The 19073-nt window shown below is 40.0% G+C and overlaps 2 protein-coding genes across 10 annotated transcripts in view; one reads left to right on the top strand and one right to left on the bottom strand.

The window, feature by feature from the left end:
• Positions 1-5866, bottom strand: part of NDUFAF2 (NADH:ubiquinone oxidoreductase complex assembly factor 2) — a 74152-nt gene extending 68286 nt beyond the window's left edge. The window contains exons 1-2 of one of the 3 annotated variants that reach the window (XM_087759693.1): positions 5594-5641; positions 5114-5201 (exon numbers count right to left, since the gene is read on the bottom strand). In XM_087759693.1, coding sequence (XP_087615819.1) covers positions 5114-5186 — 73 coding nt within the window. In that variant the 5' untranslated portion in view covers positions 5187-5201; positions 5594-5641. Of the gene's footprint in view, positions 1-5113; positions 5202-5593 lie in introns of all 3 variants that reach the window. The other 2 variants (XM_087759694.1, XM_087759692.1) reach the window with 2 other exon arrangements.
• A 117-nt stretch (positions 5867-5983) lies between these two features.
• The window catches only part of ERCC8 (ERCC excision repair 8, CSA ubiquitin ligase complex subunit), a 32279-nt gene continuing 19189 nt past the window's right edge, over positions 5984-19073 (top strand). Inside the window, exons 1-7 of one of the 7 annotated variants that reach the window (XM_087759809.1) lie at positions 5984-6103; positions 8345-8440; positions 8585-8686; positions 13205-13328; positions 14904-14985; positions 15626-15694; positions 17910-17976. In XM_087759809.1, coding sequence (XP_087615935.1) covers positions 6027-6103; positions 8345-8440; positions 8585-8686; positions 13205-13328; positions 14904-14985; positions 15626-15694; positions 17910-17976 — 617 coding nt within the window. In that variant the 5' untranslated portion in view covers positions 5984-6026. Of the gene's footprint in view, positions 6104-8344; positions 8441-8584; positions 8687-8769; positions 9086-13204; positions 13329-13383; positions 13495-13707; positions 13857-14903; positions 14986-15625; positions 15695-17909; positions 17977-19073 lie in introns of those variants that run through there. The other 6 variants (XM_087759810.1, XM_087759812.1, XM_087759815.1 and 3 more) reach the window with 6 other exon arrangements.

Raw genomic sequence — 19073 nt, 5'->3', positions numbered from 1 at the left:
GTAAGGGTGGTCTCAGGGTACAGGTGCTACATCTTGAGTTTGACCTGGACATCCCAGATTTTAGGATATTTGTGAGACTATGTCGACAGTAGTGATGTGACTCAAAGCAAGCGTGGTTTTGTAGTGAATGCTGTGCTACCTCTATTTACCACATACTGACTTGGATCTCAAAGTAGTTTCTGTGTGCCCAACTTGCTTTTTTTAAGAAGAAATCCTCACTTCAAAAACATTTCAAAAATTAACAGGGTATATCACAAGGCAATGTGAAGGCCACACCTGAACGTTTATCTAACACTTTTTTACCTTTTTGAGAACTTCAGACTGCACGTATTACAGACATTCAGTCTTAAGAAACAGACTAAATTGAATCTGAAGTAAACTCTCTGAATCACATGTGATGGAGGTGTGAGGAAACTCAACATCAACCACTCAGATCCACTGATCTGCTCCTACTGCTCCTTACTAATGGGGACACGGCCCCAGGACCCAAGAGCATCCTGGACTCTGGACTGAGTGTAGGAGAGAGCAATTCACAACTGAAAGAAACTAAAAATGAATTCTTTGCACCATAGGCTCCATGTATTTCTGTTCTAAACCCTTGGCAATGACCAGGCAGGGCAGGTCAAAAGCAAGCTGTCAGCCAGCTTTTGCTTGAAGCACAAGAAGGTGTAGATACTACCTACGCCATCCACTCTCACCTCCAGCTGTAAAGTGTGATCTCCCTACCGGTCTGAAACAAAGCCCAGCCCCAGGTCTGGGTCCTGATAGACCAACCACATCTAGGACCTGAAAGGGAAAGCAGCGCCTGGCTGTTTTGCACTGTCTTTCTCCAAGAGCTTATTTGCTCAAGTACAGTACAAAGCAATAAAGCACATCAGGCCCGGCACTGTGCTAGACCGAATCAGTCCTCCCCAGATCCATAGGACAGCAAAGCATGGCATAGACACGCTGCACTGACTTCACAGCGGAACCTTTACACAACAGCTGAGTGTCTCTACACTATTTCCCTTACAATTTATTTTCTTTCCAGTGCTGTTCCCATCCTGCACTGATCTCTATATAGCCAGAACACATGGTAAGGCATGAACTACATATGCTGCAGATTTTCCTAATGTACAACAAATAATGCTCTCCAACACTTAAAAAAGAGAGCATTGCTTCAAAATGGTTATCCTCCACACTTTTAAATTCCTAGCTTCTTTAAAAACTGAGCTTCAGAAATCTTCTGCATGTGCACGTTTTATTTTCTACAGACTAAAATAAATTTCCTTCCCCATCCCGCATCTTTAAACTTCTTCACAAGTTTTAAAAGCCCCCAAGTCCTGGTGTGACCCTGTTGTACACAAGTGTGACCAGCACAGGATGCTCTTCAAAAGTGTTGTGAGAGCGAGTTAGTTACCACCACCCAGGGCAGTGGGTGCAACCACCTGTGATCACCTCCCTAGTCAGTGGATTGGCAGGGATAGAATGAACTGACTTATCCTCAGCCACAAGAGAATACAAACCTGAGGGAGAACTGGCATGCTTTCCTACTCTGGAATAGACCAAACCTAGTATTCTTTCCTCTGCTGACACCACAAGGATCACCATCCACAGAAGTAAAAGTACAAATTACAGCAGAAATGAGTCACCAGTGGGTGGGGAAATCGAACAGAATAGAATCACCTACATCCAAGTAACCCAAAGTCACAAGGGACTCCCACAAGAGGCTGGCTAGGTTCAGGGAAGACTATGTCATAAAATAATAATAACACTCATGAGGAAGTCTGTTTTGCAAGGAAAGTGGATAATGGTCTGTAAGGTGAAAATGGAGGGAGAAAATGGGTATCCAAATTAAGAGAACACAGAAATTAAATTTATAACTACTAATACAACACATGCTGTACTACAGAAAGTTTGTCAGTTGTGTAGATCCATGTTCTCAGAACCCTTTAACCACTAAATTGTATGCTCTTTGTTTAGAAATAAGCAAGGCTTGACCTCAGCTGATCCCCCAGTTGAATCATATGACAGTTGACCTGCTCTGAGATGCTCACAGCTACTCCAAGTTTCCTCCTGCACAGTTTGAACTGCAAATTTCATAAAAATACTTTCTTGTTCTTCATCCAAATCACTAATAAAAACTTTGAGCAGTTCTGGACTTCAACAGACAGCTAGTGGATCCCTCTGGATACTCCCCTCCAGCTGACAGGTAACATTTCTGACTATTTCAAGAACAGTTTCGAACCTGCTATGCACCCACGTAGCAAGTTCATAATCCACAGTCTTAAATTTTGCACACAAAAAGGCATAAAACATTGAAGTACTGTCCACTGAGAAAACAATTTTGATAAGAAGCTACCTTGTCAAACCAACAATTTCACTTTGGTTTTCACTACCTTGTGAATATACTTACGAGTCATTACTCGGTCCTCTATTTTTCCAGCACCCATGCCATAACCGTAACCTGGTTCATGAAGGGTTTTTTCTTTTGAGGTCACTAAAAACTCATGATTTAGCCAGGTTAATTTATTGCTATACTTGTTAGCCTTCATCCACATTAGGGTAATTTGTACTTGTGTCTTTAACAGTTGGAGGAGTTAGAGGTATGAATTGCCCTACACACCTTTTCCCTTTGTTTAGACATTCACAGGCTCCCTTTTATCTGTTTTCTGAATTTATTGAAGCCCATTTTCCTGAAGTAAGTGGTCTTCATTCTACTTATTCCCTTCCCTCCTTAATGACTGTTACATCCCACATCTCACGGTCAAGCGTGTCTGATTGTAACAGTGAGTTCCATCAATTAATATAACACAGAACAAATCAACAGAATAAAAAGCAGAGTTTGAACACTTTCATGAAAAAGTTTCACCATCAATTTCTTCTTCCTGTGGGGAAGTCTTGGTTACTTCATTCAGAGTTCTTTCATTCTGCTGATGCTGAGGGGTTAGGTCTTTTTAGATCATCTAAGGCGACAGCTAGTGCAGTGTCAAATATACATCAGTAAATTAAACAGAAAACAGAATTTTCAAAAGTAGTATTTTCACACAGAATTCTAGTAGTAGTATTTTTCACATGCACTCTCCTATTCTCTAGTTACATAAAAAAGGACAGTAAGGGAGAATTAACTGACTATGAATGAACACATTTATGGAAGATGCGGTATTACTTTTGAGTACCTCAAATTTCAGTTTGTAAAGCAAAATTATAATAACTCTTCCCTTACTTTCATTCTGAAGACAGAAGAGAAGCATGGGAAGAGTGAATAAAACATTAGCCCTTTGCCAGATACTTTTTCCTTATTCTGCTTTTTAATATTTTTTTAAAATACTCTATTTTTCCAAGATAATATGCATTTGACTGGGTGAGATCAGAGGAATTAAAAAGCTTAATAGGAAACTACTAGAAGGCGGAGAAAAACTGAGGTGAATATGGTTAGGAAGTGTTAGAGACTCTAAAAGTTCTAGCTCTTGATTTTGTTTCAAGACATCTTTGTATAACCTCATCCTATCTAACAGCTCATCCTCTTCATTTCCACTTCTGTGCCAGTTCTACCTTACAATTTATTCTTCATCAAGTAATTTCAATGTATTTTTCTATTAAAGCTTTCCGTAGAAAGGCCAAACGAATGACAGTGAAAAGTTAGCAGCAGTAAGAAAGAACACAGCGGGAAGAGATCTCTCCATTTTGGTGGCAGTGAAACCAGTGCAAGCTGGTGGTGCAGAATTTTCAACAGATCAAGACAAAGAAAGTAAGACAAGTGGAAGAATGAGAAAGGAAAATCTAATAACAGAGGAGTACTGATAATTCAGTAGACTTGCATTGTGTCATCTGTATCACCAAAATACACTTAATGTGCAGGAGCCTTAAGATTTATAGAAGTGCTGTTCTCACTCACATCAGCCAGAGTTGCAACTGCAGAGCATTTAAGAGCCAGCACTCCCTGCTTAAAGCAAAATCAGAGCAACTTCACCTCTGAAGCGTTATGTTCAGTATTCCTACAGTTCACCTGAAGAAAAACTGGGAAACATAAAGGCTACCACAATGTGTTCCTACATACAACTATTTCAACTCATTATTAACTTTAAAAGCCTCTTAAACAGTGCTCCTGATGAGTTCAATAGCTATGTCCCACCTCTCCTGCCCTCTTAGTAGCACTCAACCACCCTATAATTAAGTTCTAAATACAAAGATCAGTCTTAAAGTTTCAGCAGAGGGCTTTCACTGTGAAAGGCATGCCAGCATAAATTCAAATATTGAGAAAAAGACTGAGTATTTTGATAAAACAAATCATTTTTACTGGTAAATAAGGACTGGCGCTGCAATAATCACACACAAAAAATCTGATTGCAGTTTTTACTGCTTCCCGTGTGCTAGAAGACACAGCCTTTCGTACATCCCTCAAAGTCACCATGAACCCCAACAGCAAGAAGACCAAAAGCTGAAAGCAAGATGCAGAAAGCCTGGAAGTATTACACTATCATAGTAATGGAGAAGAAAAACACACTGCTGACAAAAGGGTGCGCGCATCACCTTCCGAAACACTTGTTTGAGCAGACGTGCTTTAAGTCACTGCCAGTCATTCATGAAGTTGCACAGCAAAACAGGTCAAGCGAACTGTTCTCAAGGCACTACATGTTTCTGAAGGGAAGGTGTGCACCCCTTCCCTCCCTTCCTTTTAGGAAGGGTGCTGACTTAAGTGACCGCACAGCCTCAGAGCTTCTACTTCTCCTTGCACTCTGAAGAATATAAAGTAGAAAGTCTCTATGGCCTGGAGGTGCTCTAGTTGATGTGGTCATACAAAACATATGGAGTACAGCAAGCAGATAAACAAGCCTGTGCAGGGAGAGGAAAGAGGACTGTAAAATATTATAACACGTTCATTTAAATACCTTCAGGGAAGCTGTCTTCAATAAATTATACATAGCTGTACAGCATAAGCACAGCATCTCTAGACAATGATGTGAGTACATGCTGTAAGAGCACCCAGGCTCCGGGAACACAGGCAGAAACCTAGAAAACTATTTTCCCTCAGGAGTGCAGAGAGCATACATACAGAAATTCATTTTAAAACATATGCAGAAGCGCTCTGAATTATCAAGAAGAGTCAATTTGTTTACTGCTGCCTACTTACCTGCTACAGGGTGATGCCTACACTCCAAAATCTTTTGATGGCTGGCTTTAGGTTTTTTCTTGCAGTACAGCATCTGCCTAATGAGAAACTGAACGTGGTTTCGAAGCGAGCCGCCCAGAAGGGGCCCACCCTCGGTCCCCTCAGCAGCCGCACCCTCGCCTTCACTCAGAAGCCGCTCTTCTTTGCCACCGGGCAGCGGCAGCAGCAGCAGCCGCCAAACCGTCCCGCTGTCTCCAGCCAGCGGCCACATGGCCCCGGGCCGCGCAGGACCCCGCTCCGCTGGGGCTCGGCGCTCTCCGCCGGCGGCTCGCGGGCCTCCGCAGCAGCGCCCGGGGCTCAGAGGCGGCGCGCCCGGGCGCTGGCAGGCGCACGGCTCCCTGCGCACCTTCCACTTCAGCCGCCGCCGCCGCCCGCCACCGGCCCGCCAGGCCCCCGGCCGCGGCCCCCGCCGCAGGCCGCCCTTCGCCCCGCCGTGCCTACCTGCGCGGGTCTCGTGCTTGGGCACCCGGTAGTACTTGTTGCCGAACTGGTCGGTGCCCACCAGCTCCTTGGCGGGCCCGAGGAGCCGCAGGCGCAGGGCGCGCAGCACCTGCCAGGGCCGGCTCATCCCGGCGGGCGGGCGGGCGGGCGCCTCCCGCCGCCAAGGTCGCCGCCGCCGCCAACCGACTCCGCCGCGGCACCCCCAGCCCCGCCCCCGCCGGGCTGCGTCACGTGCGCGCGCCGTCCCGCGCCCTGCACTGCCCTGCACTGCCCTGCCCAGCTGACCGCGCTCAACGGCGCCCCCGTGCCTGCCCGACTCGGGCGTGCCAGCAACGCCGCTCGCCATTGGTGGAGGCCGGCCTGTTCCGAGCCAATCCCGGCCACCCCTGGCCCAAGATGGCGGAGCGGCGCCGAGTGGTTTCGCCGTCCCGCCATGTTGGGGTTCATCTCGGCTCGGCAGGCCGGGCTCGACGATCCAGTGCGGCTGCGCCGGGCCGAGTCCACCCGGAGGTAGCGGGGAGCGGTGGGGACCCGGGACCGGGGCGGAGCTGCGCTGCGCGGGGAGGCCCTGCGGCGGCCGCCTCGGGCCCGCAAGGCCGTAGCGGCAGCCCCTGGCTCCGCCCTGCCGGGGGAGCCCTCGCCCGGCCCGAGCTGGGCCGGCCTGGGGTGGGGCCTGGGGCCGCCCTCGCCGCCGCTCCGGCCGAGAGAGCCGAGCTCTGCCCTGCCGCCGCCCCGCTGTGCGGTCGGGGCGTGGGCAGCCGGAGCGGAGGAGCCGGGAGCCCCCGGGGCCGGCCTGGGCGCCCCGGCAGAGGCTCCCGCCTGTCTGCCGTGCCGCGCCTCCGGGCTTCCCGTGATTTTTTGTTTTTTGTTTGTTTGTTTGTTTTTTTTTTTCCCGTGTGTGAATTAGTAGCTCTGGGGTGGGCTGAGCAACGGTGCTTTGGTAGGCTGAGTAGGCAGAGGGCAATAAGCTGTACCTCAGCCTCGCTGCCCTTCCTCTCTTGGCGGTTTCACCAGCTGTTTCAATTTGCATGCGGCTGTGCCTTCCTTTCCGAAGAAACAAGATTTATGTGATGCTTGTGTGCCCGTTCGTCCTCCCTTTTCCCAAAACTTGGCCTGTTGGCAGGTTGCAAAAGAATCAGACACAGGGGTTTTATTAGGTTCCTAACAGCTTTTGTGGAAAGTCGTGACTGCATAGAGAGGCTTATTAATATTCCTGCTAAAGGTTATAATGTGATAATATTTGTTCGTTATCAGAGAATCAGTTTTGCAGATGTATTTCAAGAGAAAGCCAATAAAGCCAACCTCAGTTCAGTTGCTCACACAACTCCATCAGCAAGAAGGATTTATGTTGGTGATTTACCCATACAATGATGCAGCTTTTGTGGGTGTATCATTGTAAAAAGAGTCTGTTTAAAATTGAAATGAACTTTGGTGATTCAGGAAACTCCTTTCTGTGTGCATTTTGACAATGTGATTACATCCCTTCTATGCCCTCAGCACTTGTGTAGCATTCAGTGTGAAGAATGAAAGCACAGTGGGCAGAATTTGCATTGCTTGGACAACTGCCTACCTCGCATTTCCCTTCCTAAACATTTTAATTTTGACTTTAAAAAGAAATAATCTGTAGTCTTCAGTAGGTTGTATTTATAACTACATTTTAAAGTCATATGTTTTAAAACATTTCCTTAAAGGGAGTTTTTGCTTCACTAAAATTAAATCTTGAGCTCAAAAGTTTTTAACTAGGTATCTTGTTTATGTCAAAATGCTTACTCTAAGTGAATTCTTGCATAATTATATTTCACATCTTTTAAAAGATCTTAAATGACTTGCTGCTTTTGAAGCATGCCTACAGACATGCTGTTGGGGGGTCTGCCTGTAACAACCTATGCTTCTGGCATCAAGATTTTTGCCACTCAGGCTGAAGCTGAGTGGGGACACTCTGCCTTACAGCTTTTCAGTTATCTACTTAGTTACATTTTTGTTGATACTGGTTTTTATAAAACAGTGCCACAGGAAGCACTGATCATCTTGTAAAGCGAATTTTTTTTATCGGGTAGTATGGTTTAAGGAAGCAGAATCTGTCTTTTTTTGACTATGTAATATTAGTATATTTAAAGATACAGGCTACTACTAAGTAGTACAAGATACTAATTGCAGCTCAGAAGAGTTTGTCTTGGAAGCTTCCTCATGTGGATAGTATAGTCTTTATTTGATGTTATAGAAAACATAACACACAAACATTGTTTCCTTAAAGGAAATACTATAATTAGTAAAAGTAAATGAATCTGTCCACTAGGTGTCCGTAGTTCCAAGTAGGATGAAGCTTGGAAGGGTGGTGGTACACGATGAAGCTTCAAAGTAACTAATATTTGTTGCGACTACAACTTCTTCTTAATGTTTCTTTTGCTCGGTGTTCTCAAATTACATTTCGTTTTTTGTTTCATATGTTGACCGCAAATGCAGTTCTGCTTTTTCTTTGAGCCTATTTTGCATATTTCTCTCTTACCTTCCAAACAACATAAAGAATAAAATATTTTTTCTGCCAACTTCACAGGACTTATTTCCAGCCCTGTATCGTCACTGCAAGTCTAGTTTTGCAAAAAATAATGGGGATGGGTTAAATGCATTGAGGAAGCACAAAACTATGGTTTGAGCTGTGCAGAGCTACATAGTAATATTCTACAATTCTGTTGTTCTTGTTGTTCATATCTCTGTTTTTCTTTTTTGTTGTTGTTTTGTTGTTGTTTTAAGGGTTCTAAGTTTGGAATTAAATAAAGATAGAGATGTGGAAAGAATACATGGGAGTGGTATCAACACCCTTGATATTGAGCCTGTTGAGGGAAGATAGTAAGTATATACTTCAGTTGGTAAAAATGTGTATAAGAACTTCTCTGTGTTTTGGTACTATGGATTTATTGGTGAACACTCAATTATATTGAGTATATTGAGATCATGAGTGTTGTAACTTGTGTGCTTTATTAACACTTTCAGCATGTTATCCGGTGGGTCAGATGGTGTTATTGTACTTTATGACCTTGAAAACTTGAGCAGAAAACCAAGTTACACATGTAAAGCACTTTGTTCTGTGGGAAGGTAGGTACTCAAAAATACTATTAAAAGTTCATATTGATATCTCTTGTGTGACTAGCATTAAACTCACAAATTAATGTGTGTTCTTATTTCTAGGATAAAAAGACTGTAGAAAATAGTGCCAGAAATCTTTGAAGGCTAGCATGATGCATTATGGTTTTTGGCATGCAAAAAAAAAAAAGGCAAGAAACTTTGTGAGGATTTATGTGATTTACTAAGTAGCAGGAGCTAATTGTTTTTTCTTGATTTGTCTGCTCTGACAGTTACGATATATATACAGTGACGCTCTGATATTGTTTGAGTAGATCTTTGGCAGTGCAAAAGTTAAAATGGAGGATGTTGATTGTACTCATATGGAAACTAAAGTAGAGATGCTTGTGTTGCTGTGGACCCCACAAAAAAGTAAGAGTTAGTATTGCAGTCTCATGTTTTAACACTAGAAAAAAGACAAAAAAATCTTCAGCCCTCTTCCAGGTTACAGTTTCTCACCTGTGAGTTTTTGTATTGTTTCATGTTGAAATTTGCTGACTTTATGCCAGTAACTATGAGAAAGTAATTTTGGGACTGTTGTAGAAATATTCCTTGTATCACCCAAATACCTATAATACATGTCTCTTTGAATAATTATGTGTTTAAGCAAAAGGAAAATAATCTTTGCATAACCCTGTTCATCTATTTGGAAAAAAATCTAATACAGATTTGCAGTTGGTTTTATTTCCCCTCTCCCTGCTCTTGGCTTTACTAGTAGCTATTTTAAGTTCTCCAGGTGTTCACCAGGTACAGAACTAATTAATACAGAACCTCTTAAGAACATGTTTGAATGAAGACAGATGTGTTACTGACAAAAATGGGATATATTTTTATGAAGAACAGGGTACTCCCATACTGTGTGTAATCTATATAAAGACTCAAAGCCTTTATTGATTTTTCAGGCTTTCCCTGCAGGCAATTTGTCCATTATGGGCATTAAGTCTTCCAGCAAAAGCTGTTTTTTCCTTGTGTTTACATTGTAAGGTTATCTAGTAGGTTAGGACTTTATCTGAGGCTCACACTAAGATATATCCTACTGTGTAAAAGATTAGTAGCTACATTTTCCCCTTATTTTTTCCTAGTCTTCAAATTATTTGAGGTCTCAGAGCTTCATGGGTAAGATCGACAAGAACAGAACAGATTTGTAACAATAAAAAGCCTAAGCGGTGTCTTGGACCATAAGAAATAAAAAGGGTAATAGAACATGCATCAAAACAAATGGGTAGGAACAGAATCTAGTGCAAGTAAGCTGCATTTGGTAAGTGTTGATGGCTGGGACTTCTTGAACAAAATTAATTAAAATTGTAATTAAGAACAAGTAATGACTATACATCTCAGATCTCAAAACCGAAATGAATTCTGAAACAGATACAGCAAACTGAAGAAATACATGCTGAGAAGACACACCATAAAAAATGTCAAATGCCATCATTAACTGCACTTAGGTCAGCAGAAATATTCCATACTTGAAAATTTTGTTTATGAGCATAGTTAGTTGGTGGTTTGTTTCTTGAGTAGATGTTAATTTGTGTAGATGCATCTTTTATTTCTTATCAGTTGAGCAGAGGCATAAATCATACTAGTAGAATCTGATTTTGTGTGACACAATGTTCTAAATGATAGGCTTATTATTATTATTGCTTAAAGTAATCATAGTAGATTTTTTGCCTGAATTATTTATTCTTAGTATTCATATAGCTTCCTAGTGTGTTTTAAATACTTATTGTAGCTAATTAGCTGCAGATACAGCTTCAGATACTGGAATATTATTCATGCAGAGTTCCTGACATCAGAAATGAATTTTTAATTACCAGTAAGAAACATTTTCCATCTGACTGCCTGGCTCCTATCATTGAAGTATATGATAATGACGTGTTGCAAAAGTTTGCCTGTGTTCCAGGTTTGCAGAGCACAATGCAACTCTGGTCTCGAAGTTGTGTAAAGAATAAGCTCTTGGTAGAGGCCCTTTGAAGCTATTTCTGAATAGATTCTGAACTGGGCCTGCTGAGGGTCCAGTAGTTTAGAACATCAGAGGAGATAATTCCTGATGGTAGGCTGTAATTTACCCAGTGTTTCTCATGTAGAGTGCAGGGCCACTATTGCAAAAAACAATAACTTTCCTTCTTCCACTGGGAGTCAGCACACAGCTTTACGTGGTTTCATACGATCCATGCTGTCCTGTGGCAAAAACTGGCATTTGAGAGTAATCAAACAGTACCAGCGTCTAGATAATATATACCTGATGCTTGTGTGTAAGGTAGTCTCCTCTACTCAAAACCTGTCTAGGAACAATGAATGGCAGTGACCTTACTGTCCACAGAATTAATTCCGTATTTTGCTTTGGTAGAAAAGATTGGCATATTCTGAGTAATGGGGAAATTCTGCATATAGAATGAACTGAGAATAACATACAGTTGTGAGACATGAAGCCAGGCTGAATGGCATGTGGCCACTACTAAGCCTAGCCAGATCAAAGGTGATTCCTGCAGAGCTACTCAGGAGTTTTTTAGTTCATTCCTCAGCCCTCTGGATTATGGGAGAATTGATTGTTCTCATGCAGTGCTGAACACAGTCCAGTGTTGTGCACTTACATTTATTGTACCGGGATAATGAGTTCCACGAGTTTAGATTTTTCTGCACAATGCATACAAATGCCTCTGCAGGACTAAGTTCATGCTGAGTCAGGCTTGATTTCCTGGCACTACAGGTACTGAAGAATTTTAGCTTGACTCCCCCTGTAGAATAAGTGCACAAATTCTGTTTATTTTTAGCACTGTGGCAAAATAATAGGCCATTCTAGGGTATGCTTCAGAGATAAGCAATGCAGGAGTTATTAAACTAAGCTCAACAGTTGTTCAGTAGCTCTTGCTTACTATGCTGGCTTCTGTGCTTTCTAGCAACCCAAGTAAGCAGGAAGGTTTATTAGCTTAGGTTTAGTGCCAGATCTATACAGAAGATCTGTGTTTACACAATGATACCCCTGCAATAGTTATCGCTTTGGAGGCCAGGACACTTGAGAGAACAATGCAAAGATAAGAGCTGACGTGAAGAAATCTTGTGAGCCCTTCACTAGCTGCAGATGGTGCCAGTTGGACTATTTTCGCATGTGTACTGTGTCTGGCTGGGATGCAGTTAATATTCTTCATAGTAGCTTGTATGATGCTATGTTTTGGGTTTGTGACCAGTCTTGATAATGCACTGATGTTTTAGCTATGGCTGAACAGTGCTTGCATAGTGTCAAGGCATTCTCCATTCCTCACTCTGCCCCCTCAGCAAGTAAGCTGGGGCTGAACCAGAGGCTGAGAGGGAACACAGCTGGGACATCTGACCCGAGCGGACCAAAGGGATATTGATATTCCATACCATGATATTCCATATCATGTGCAGCGATAAAACTGGGGGGGTTTCCAGGGGTTGTTGTTCCTCGGGGTCTGGCTGGGCATTGGTCAGCCTGTCATGAGGGGTTGCTTTTGCATCACTTATTTTTCTTTTTTTTCTTTTTTTTTATTTTTTCCCTGTGGGTTTTGTTTTCTTTCTTTTTACTTATTAAAATGTCTTTATCTCAACCCACAAGTTTTCTCACCTTTGCCATTTGGATTCTCTCCCCCCACTGCGGGGGTGGGGGGGGAGTGAGCAAGCAGCTGTGGTGATTCTTAGCTGCCTAGGTTTAACCCACAACAGCATGGTACTTCTGAGTCTGGGAGCATGGTTTTGGGCCCTGAAGCTGGATCCACGTGGATCCAGCTCAGATATGAGTGGCCTAGCAGGTATGTGAAATGACCTGTATTGTTCAGGGCCTGGTCAGTTGAATCATATCCTGGAGCTGTCAAAATTGGCTCTAGTGTCCCTTCTTCCCACCACTATTACTGTATTATTAATTGTATTACGTTCTGTTACTGTGCGTAGTTGAGTTGAAAGTTTCATATTGTTTTTCCTCTTTCATTTCTGAATGCAAAAATAATTAACTCTCAGTAACTCATCCCACTGCTATCTGGTGACTTCAGTATACATGAATTTCCAATAACTGTGTAGCTGTAATTATTAGCTAATAATCATTAATTTTTTGAACTGTATACATGACTGTATTTTTCAGTGGATCTAAGACAGTGGAATTCCATAAGCATAACAGGTTTGTAGTGTTAGACCCTTGCTTTAAGCATTAGATCTTTAAACATTAGAATTTAAAAATTTCAAAAGACATCAGTGCCTTTTATGCCTCAGACTGAGTGTCTTAACTTGAGATATGCTACAGATACCGTATTTTGAAAAGGTAAATCATCTGTAGTTTCTTGAAATGAGGGCTTTTCAGAGTAATTAACATTGGTTGATGAATAATTGAGGCACCAAAACAACTAGTTCTTCTTGAAAACTTCAGTGCAAATAAAAAAAAAAAAAGTTTAAACTATGTTTTCAACTTGTCATCAAATGTCAAGATAATTATAAGATGACTATCGAGACTCTAATCAACTGGAATCTTTTCCTTGATTTTAGGAGCCATCCTGATGTACATAGATTCAGTGTGGAGACAGTCCAGTGGTATCCTCATGACACTGGCATGTTTACATCCAGCTCATTTGATAAAAGCTTGAAAATATGGGATACAAATACTTTACAAGTAAGAGAGAATTTCTGCAGCTTGCTTGTATACATTATTCATTCTGCATCTGCAGTTCACCCAGAGCTCAACAGGACCAAGCATCCAGAAGGATGAAAAGCAGCTGATTGTTAGAACTGTGGGTGCAGCAGCGGGTGGCGTGGTTCTGGCATTCATTCATACCTTGGTGTGTACCTGTCTGTTTCTGAAGACCTGAATGTCTAAACTGTATGAGAGCTTGGAGCCCTTGGGACAATTCCTTTCTGCTTTTGCTGTGGACAAGAATACAGCTAGTTGAATTTATGCTGTGTAAACTTGCCCACTAAGGACTGGCCTGAAGTTCATTCTTGGGGGTTGTTGGGTGTAATGGTAGCATACAGCAGGGGTAATTATTTTTACTAACCAAGGCCTAAATACTGCTTTTGAAGGACCAGTGATCTTGGCATTCAGGGTCATCAGGTCCAAAATTTTGCTGTTGCAAGCACTACAGACACCATTTCTAAAAATTGGTGGAGAATGAGAGAAACCATTAAGAAAATGCTGACCAATGTAAGTGGCTTTATTAAAGTAGACAGATTCTGTAGGATTTTAGGTTGCTTTGACTCACTAATCCTCACATCTAATTGTTGAACTATGAATTCTGGAGTGCAGTTTATCCTGTTTCCAGTATGCATGTATTAATGGATTTGCACTGATGCTATTTGAATGGTGTTTCATGCATAGTGAAAGAATTTAAAAAAAATAAGAGGTCTATCATCCTAGGGACACAATAGAGAATAATTTTTGACCTTTTTTTTTTTGTGAGATGTGAAACTGTGTTTGCAGTTACTAAATCTTCTCATAAATGCAAAGTTCAATTCACTTTCCAGGTAGTTCTGTGAGCATTATTTAAAAGACACAGTCTTCATTGGAAGGTTATTGATTGACGTGTTCTGCCACCAAAACGTGTATTTGAAATAGACAACTTAGTTTTAAGGGGTTTTTTATACATACAATATTTTAGAATGAGACAACAAAATCAATTGTGCCTGAAAGTAATTGTACTGATTGTTAAAGCCAATATTATATTTCATTAATTTTTAACACTCACAAGGAAGCTAATAATTTTGTATGGGTTTTTTTGGTGTTGGGTTTGTGATTTTTTGGTTTTTTTTTTTTTTAGGAATTTAAAATAGTATGTGATGTTTGTGAATGATAAGGAGCTTCTAAATTTAGCCTAAGTGCCACGTTCCTGTCGACAGAATTATACCTCCGTATTACAACCTTCTTGTTTGCTATTTTTTCTTGCTAGCTTTTTAAAATTTTTTTATATTTTTTAAATAATTTCCATTCATACTTCTGATTAGCCAGTTTTCTTGGTCTTTCTTTTGGGTCATGTCTGAGCTCTGGTGTAGTTGTTCTAGCGTTGGAAACAGACTTAATTACTTTGCGATGTTTGCATGATCTGGTTTCTAAACAGGAGAGAAATTGTTAGTATGTGAATAGCAATATTTGTATTAGTCTCATTTGTAGCTGTTACTTGAAAAATACTTAATAATGAGGATTTACATTCTGATAACATACTTGGCGCTGTAATTAATTTAATCTTTTTATCAGCCTGCAGATGTATTTCACTTTGAGGGAACAGTCTATAGCCATCACATGTCTCCAGTTGCTACAAAGCATTGCTTAATAGCAGGTATGTATGTATTTTTAAGAAATGCCCTATGTATTTTGGGGTTACAGTAAAAAACAAGTAATATTCAATAGGGGTTTTTTCCCTCCTGTCTTATTTTTACATAATTTGAGTCTTTGAAAGACGTAAAGTCATTGGTAAAATAAAATATTATCGGTTAGTTGGATGATGCAGATAAGAATATCACATTTGTTTTTCTGAAATAACGCATCAATCAATTCTTCTTCTAGAAGAAAATTTCTAGCTATAATTAGGTTGTCTTTTATTACATAAGTTAGCATTTGAAGGTTATTAGTGAATAACCAAACATAGTGACTTGTGTAAATAGGGGTGTGTGTATTGCTTACATCTACACAATTTAACTATGTTTAGCAAAAAAAATAATATTTAAAGAGGAGATATTTTTAATTTTTAAGTTTCGTAAGTACTGTCATGTTTACCCCCAGTTTCTAAATTTTGTTTGTTATATGGTAAATTTACTTGGACTAAAAATGTAAATCTGTTAATAGAATGCATTGCTCTGACTAGAGGAACTGTTATGCAGCTAACATTTCTCTTCTATTTCTTTGTCATTGCTAAGATTTTTTGTTGTTGTTCTCTCAAATGCTGAGGTTTTTTTTTAGCTGTCTTTCTTTTGTTACAGTTGGTACCAAAAGCCCCAAAGTACAGCTCTGTGACTTGAAGTCTGGATCCTGCTCTCACATTCTGCAGGGTACTTTTTAGTCTGAAACATAAATGTTAAACAATAACTACTTTGAGTAAAACAAGTCTTGTAAAGAAACAGTGTGTACAATGTATTCTTTGTAAGTAACATGACCGAATTATTTATTGCCAGTTGTGAAAGTTACACAGTGGCAAAAGGTTCTTCTGGGTGTTAGTCTAGTGCTAATGAATTGGAGAATACAAATACTAATTAATGAACAGTTATTACACATGTTTGGGCATTTTCATCACCTAACCAATAGTGATAACTATTTATTAGATGTTGAAGTGTAGGCATGGGTTTTGTGTTCATGGAAATTCAATATGGGGTGCTGCTTTCTTTCAAAAAAAAAAAAAAAAAACCCAAAAAAAACCAACCCCAAAAAACCACACAAAAAACAACAACAAAAAAAACCCCTAAACCAACACCAAAACCAAAAAACCCTATTTTTAACAAAATATCCTGTGTGGGTGCTTGCATGGATTTGTTTAGAAGTTTCTGTAAAACAGGCAAGATACTATTTGCTGTAGCAAGGTTGTAATCTGATCCTTTCCATTTACCTTATTCAATAAATGTAGGTGTTTATTGTTGTGTAATCCATTACTTTTTGCACTTAATGAGAATTTGCCCTTAATGTCTCTTTTCTAATGTTTACTTTTTGGAATATGAGTGTATATATATATATACACACCGAAGTGAAGGTAATTACATAGTAAATCTTCATGCTTCAAATCAGCAGGGCAAGAGCCAGATCTAATCTAGAAACTGTAAACAAGTGTTAGTTCAGACACAGCAATGTGCAAATGCAGCTCTATTTCTTCACTGGCCAGCTCAAGTCTAAAAACAGCCTAGGTGCTTCCATGTGATGCAGAGCTTAACCCAGTAAGTCCTTCTGAACTGAATCAGCCACAATGGGCGTCTCAAAATTCTGTTTCTAGAACTGAGAGTACCAGAGGGTGCAGACACAAAAATAGTTCTTGAGACAATCAGTGTGGTTTCAGCAAGGCTTCTTAGTTTTGGCACAAGAGTTACTGCTTTCCAGGCACAAGCTGGTTGTGTCTTTGTACACAGCCTGGTACAGTTAGCTCAAGTGCAATATCAGAGGCACAAGTGGAAGCAGATTATGTCCTCCACTAAACATAATCTAAACATAATCTAATCACTCTTTACAGAACTTGAAGCACTCAATAGTGTCTTGAAAATAGGTATGAATATTTTTCACACAGGCTAACTCTAGCAGCTGAAATGAAGCTAATGCTTGGCTGTAGCTTACTTAATGGATCCAAATAAATGCGTGTGCCCTGAGCCTTCCAAGTATATCCCATAGTACCTGTATTATGGAGATTTTTTCTATCATCATGGGCATCACAGCCCTTTGATTACTTCAGGTAACGGAAAACCAACTACTAGAAGATGTACCAGAAACAAGGTGGTTCACATAGCTCTAAACTGCATTAGCAAAAATATATTTATATAATTTAGTTTATTTTTCAGCAATGTGTTTCTATTATTACATGAAGTGTGGTTGTAATCTTTCCATTTAGGACACCTTACACTTCCTATTGTCTGTATTTGTCAAACATTTTAAAAACTTTCCAAACTTTAAAGTGTGTGCGAGTATATATATGTATTGCTCGCCACTAAGTTACACTGGGTATGACATGGCTAAGAAGACGTTTATCTTAATATCTTAATATTTCAGACCTAATTGGGGGAAAAAATACCCCAAATTCAGGACAAGAGTATTTGAGGATAAGCTGAATAAAGTTTTAATCTTAAGTGCATAAGGTAAATACACTTTTTATTAAACATTTTGAAAGGATTTGAAGAAAAACAAATGGAAAGTTCCTTCTGTGTGTGAGAACACCAGTGCTAACACAAAATGTAATAACAGTACTTGAAGTAAACTCAGTTGCTGTGACTATGCTATAATGTGTTTTGCATAGGTAAAACCATCTTTGTTGTCAGAAGTCATACACATGTAATAATCCATGTATCACTTTCAGTTCACTACAATCCCACTCAAGCAAGAGGAAGAAAGAGAAATAACCTCTAGCCCAAAATAATATATTTTCACAAAATTCAAATTCATATTGCAATTTAGATTATTGTTCTGGATTGGTGGATCCTATGGAACTAAGTATTTGCTTTTACTCATTTACATAAAATAGTGTGTGTAAATATTGTCCTAGAAAATCATATAAACTTTTTCATATAATTTTAGGTCACAGGCAAGAAGTATTGGCAGTGTCTTGGTCCCCACGTCACGAATTTGTTTTGGCAACAGCAAGGTAGAGATCTTGCTGGACTGTTATATGCACTAAAAATGTCTGATAAATTTAATATATTCATTATGCATGTTTTCTACAATTCAAATACTCTTTTAATCTTCATCGCTTACTTTAACCTCTTTCCAGTTTTGTAGAACTTGCGTAGAAGAACTAAGCCTGAAAAGCTCTCCAAATGATGCTTATTTTATAGGAAGATTGTACAGACTTTTGAAATAGTAATTGCTTTTAAAAGTATAGGAAAATGATAGGGCATTGCAGAGATACTTACTTCTTACTGTTTATTGGTGTGCACATTGCTAATCTGTTTTATAATGAAGTAAAACATGTTTTACCATCCTGGTTAATCATGCTCAATTATGTCAAAGAGCGTAATGCAGGTAGCTTAGCTGATGGGTAATAACTTTCCAAGCTGCGGTAAGTCAGAGAGTGGAGATTGTATGTTGATATTCCCAGGCCTTTTTTTTTTTTTTTTCCCCCTCATTCCAGCCATTTTCAGTCTAAAAGATCCTATTGGCTTTCTTATAACTTCTGCATATGTTAGCTTTTGATTGTAATGTGACATTTCTCTTCTCAGTTTCATGGTTGGCGTGTTTTTTCTTTTGAATTGCAGAGAGGAATGTCTGTTTTGTAAGTTGAGAGTGAAACTTGAATAAGTCGATATCAGAATTGCATACCCATGGCTTCTGATGCTAAGGTTCTGAAAAGCTCAATGTAGTTGGGAAATTTTCTAACAATGTGATTTGTTTCTTTGTTTTAGCAAATGAAAAATTGTTTACTTGTTTTCCATCACAGAAATAGTAGCAAATTTTGTTTATTAAATATTGACTTACTGATGTCTCCTGAAACATTTTCTTTCAAAGTCATATAACTATAAACTGCATCTATGTTGTCATGTTGCCTTATGGTAATTGCATGTGAAACATGCTTCTTATGGGTCCATTACTTAATTCAGTGCTATAGTTGGACTGCTAGTTCCTAATAACATAACTCAGTTTTGCCATCTGCTAAGGCAAATATGGGCAAGACTGGCAACACTGAGATAATGAAGAAGGAGTGAGGAGAAACTGACTGATACTGCTAAAAAGAGACTCTGGACT

This window comes from Nipponia nippon, unplaced genomic scaffold (genome assembly GCF_047370975.1).
Source record: "Nipponia nippon isolate SJK-2023a ecotype South Korea unplaced genomic scaffold, ASM4737097v1 scaffold_20, whole genome shotgun sequence".
NCBI classification, from domain to species: domain Eukaryota; kingdom Metazoa; phylum Chordata; class Aves; order Pelecaniformes; family Threskiornithidae; genus Nipponia; species Nipponia nippon.
The sequence above is the reverse complement of the archived record's forward strand: the minus strand, read 5'-3'. Positions and strand labels throughout refer to the sequence as shown.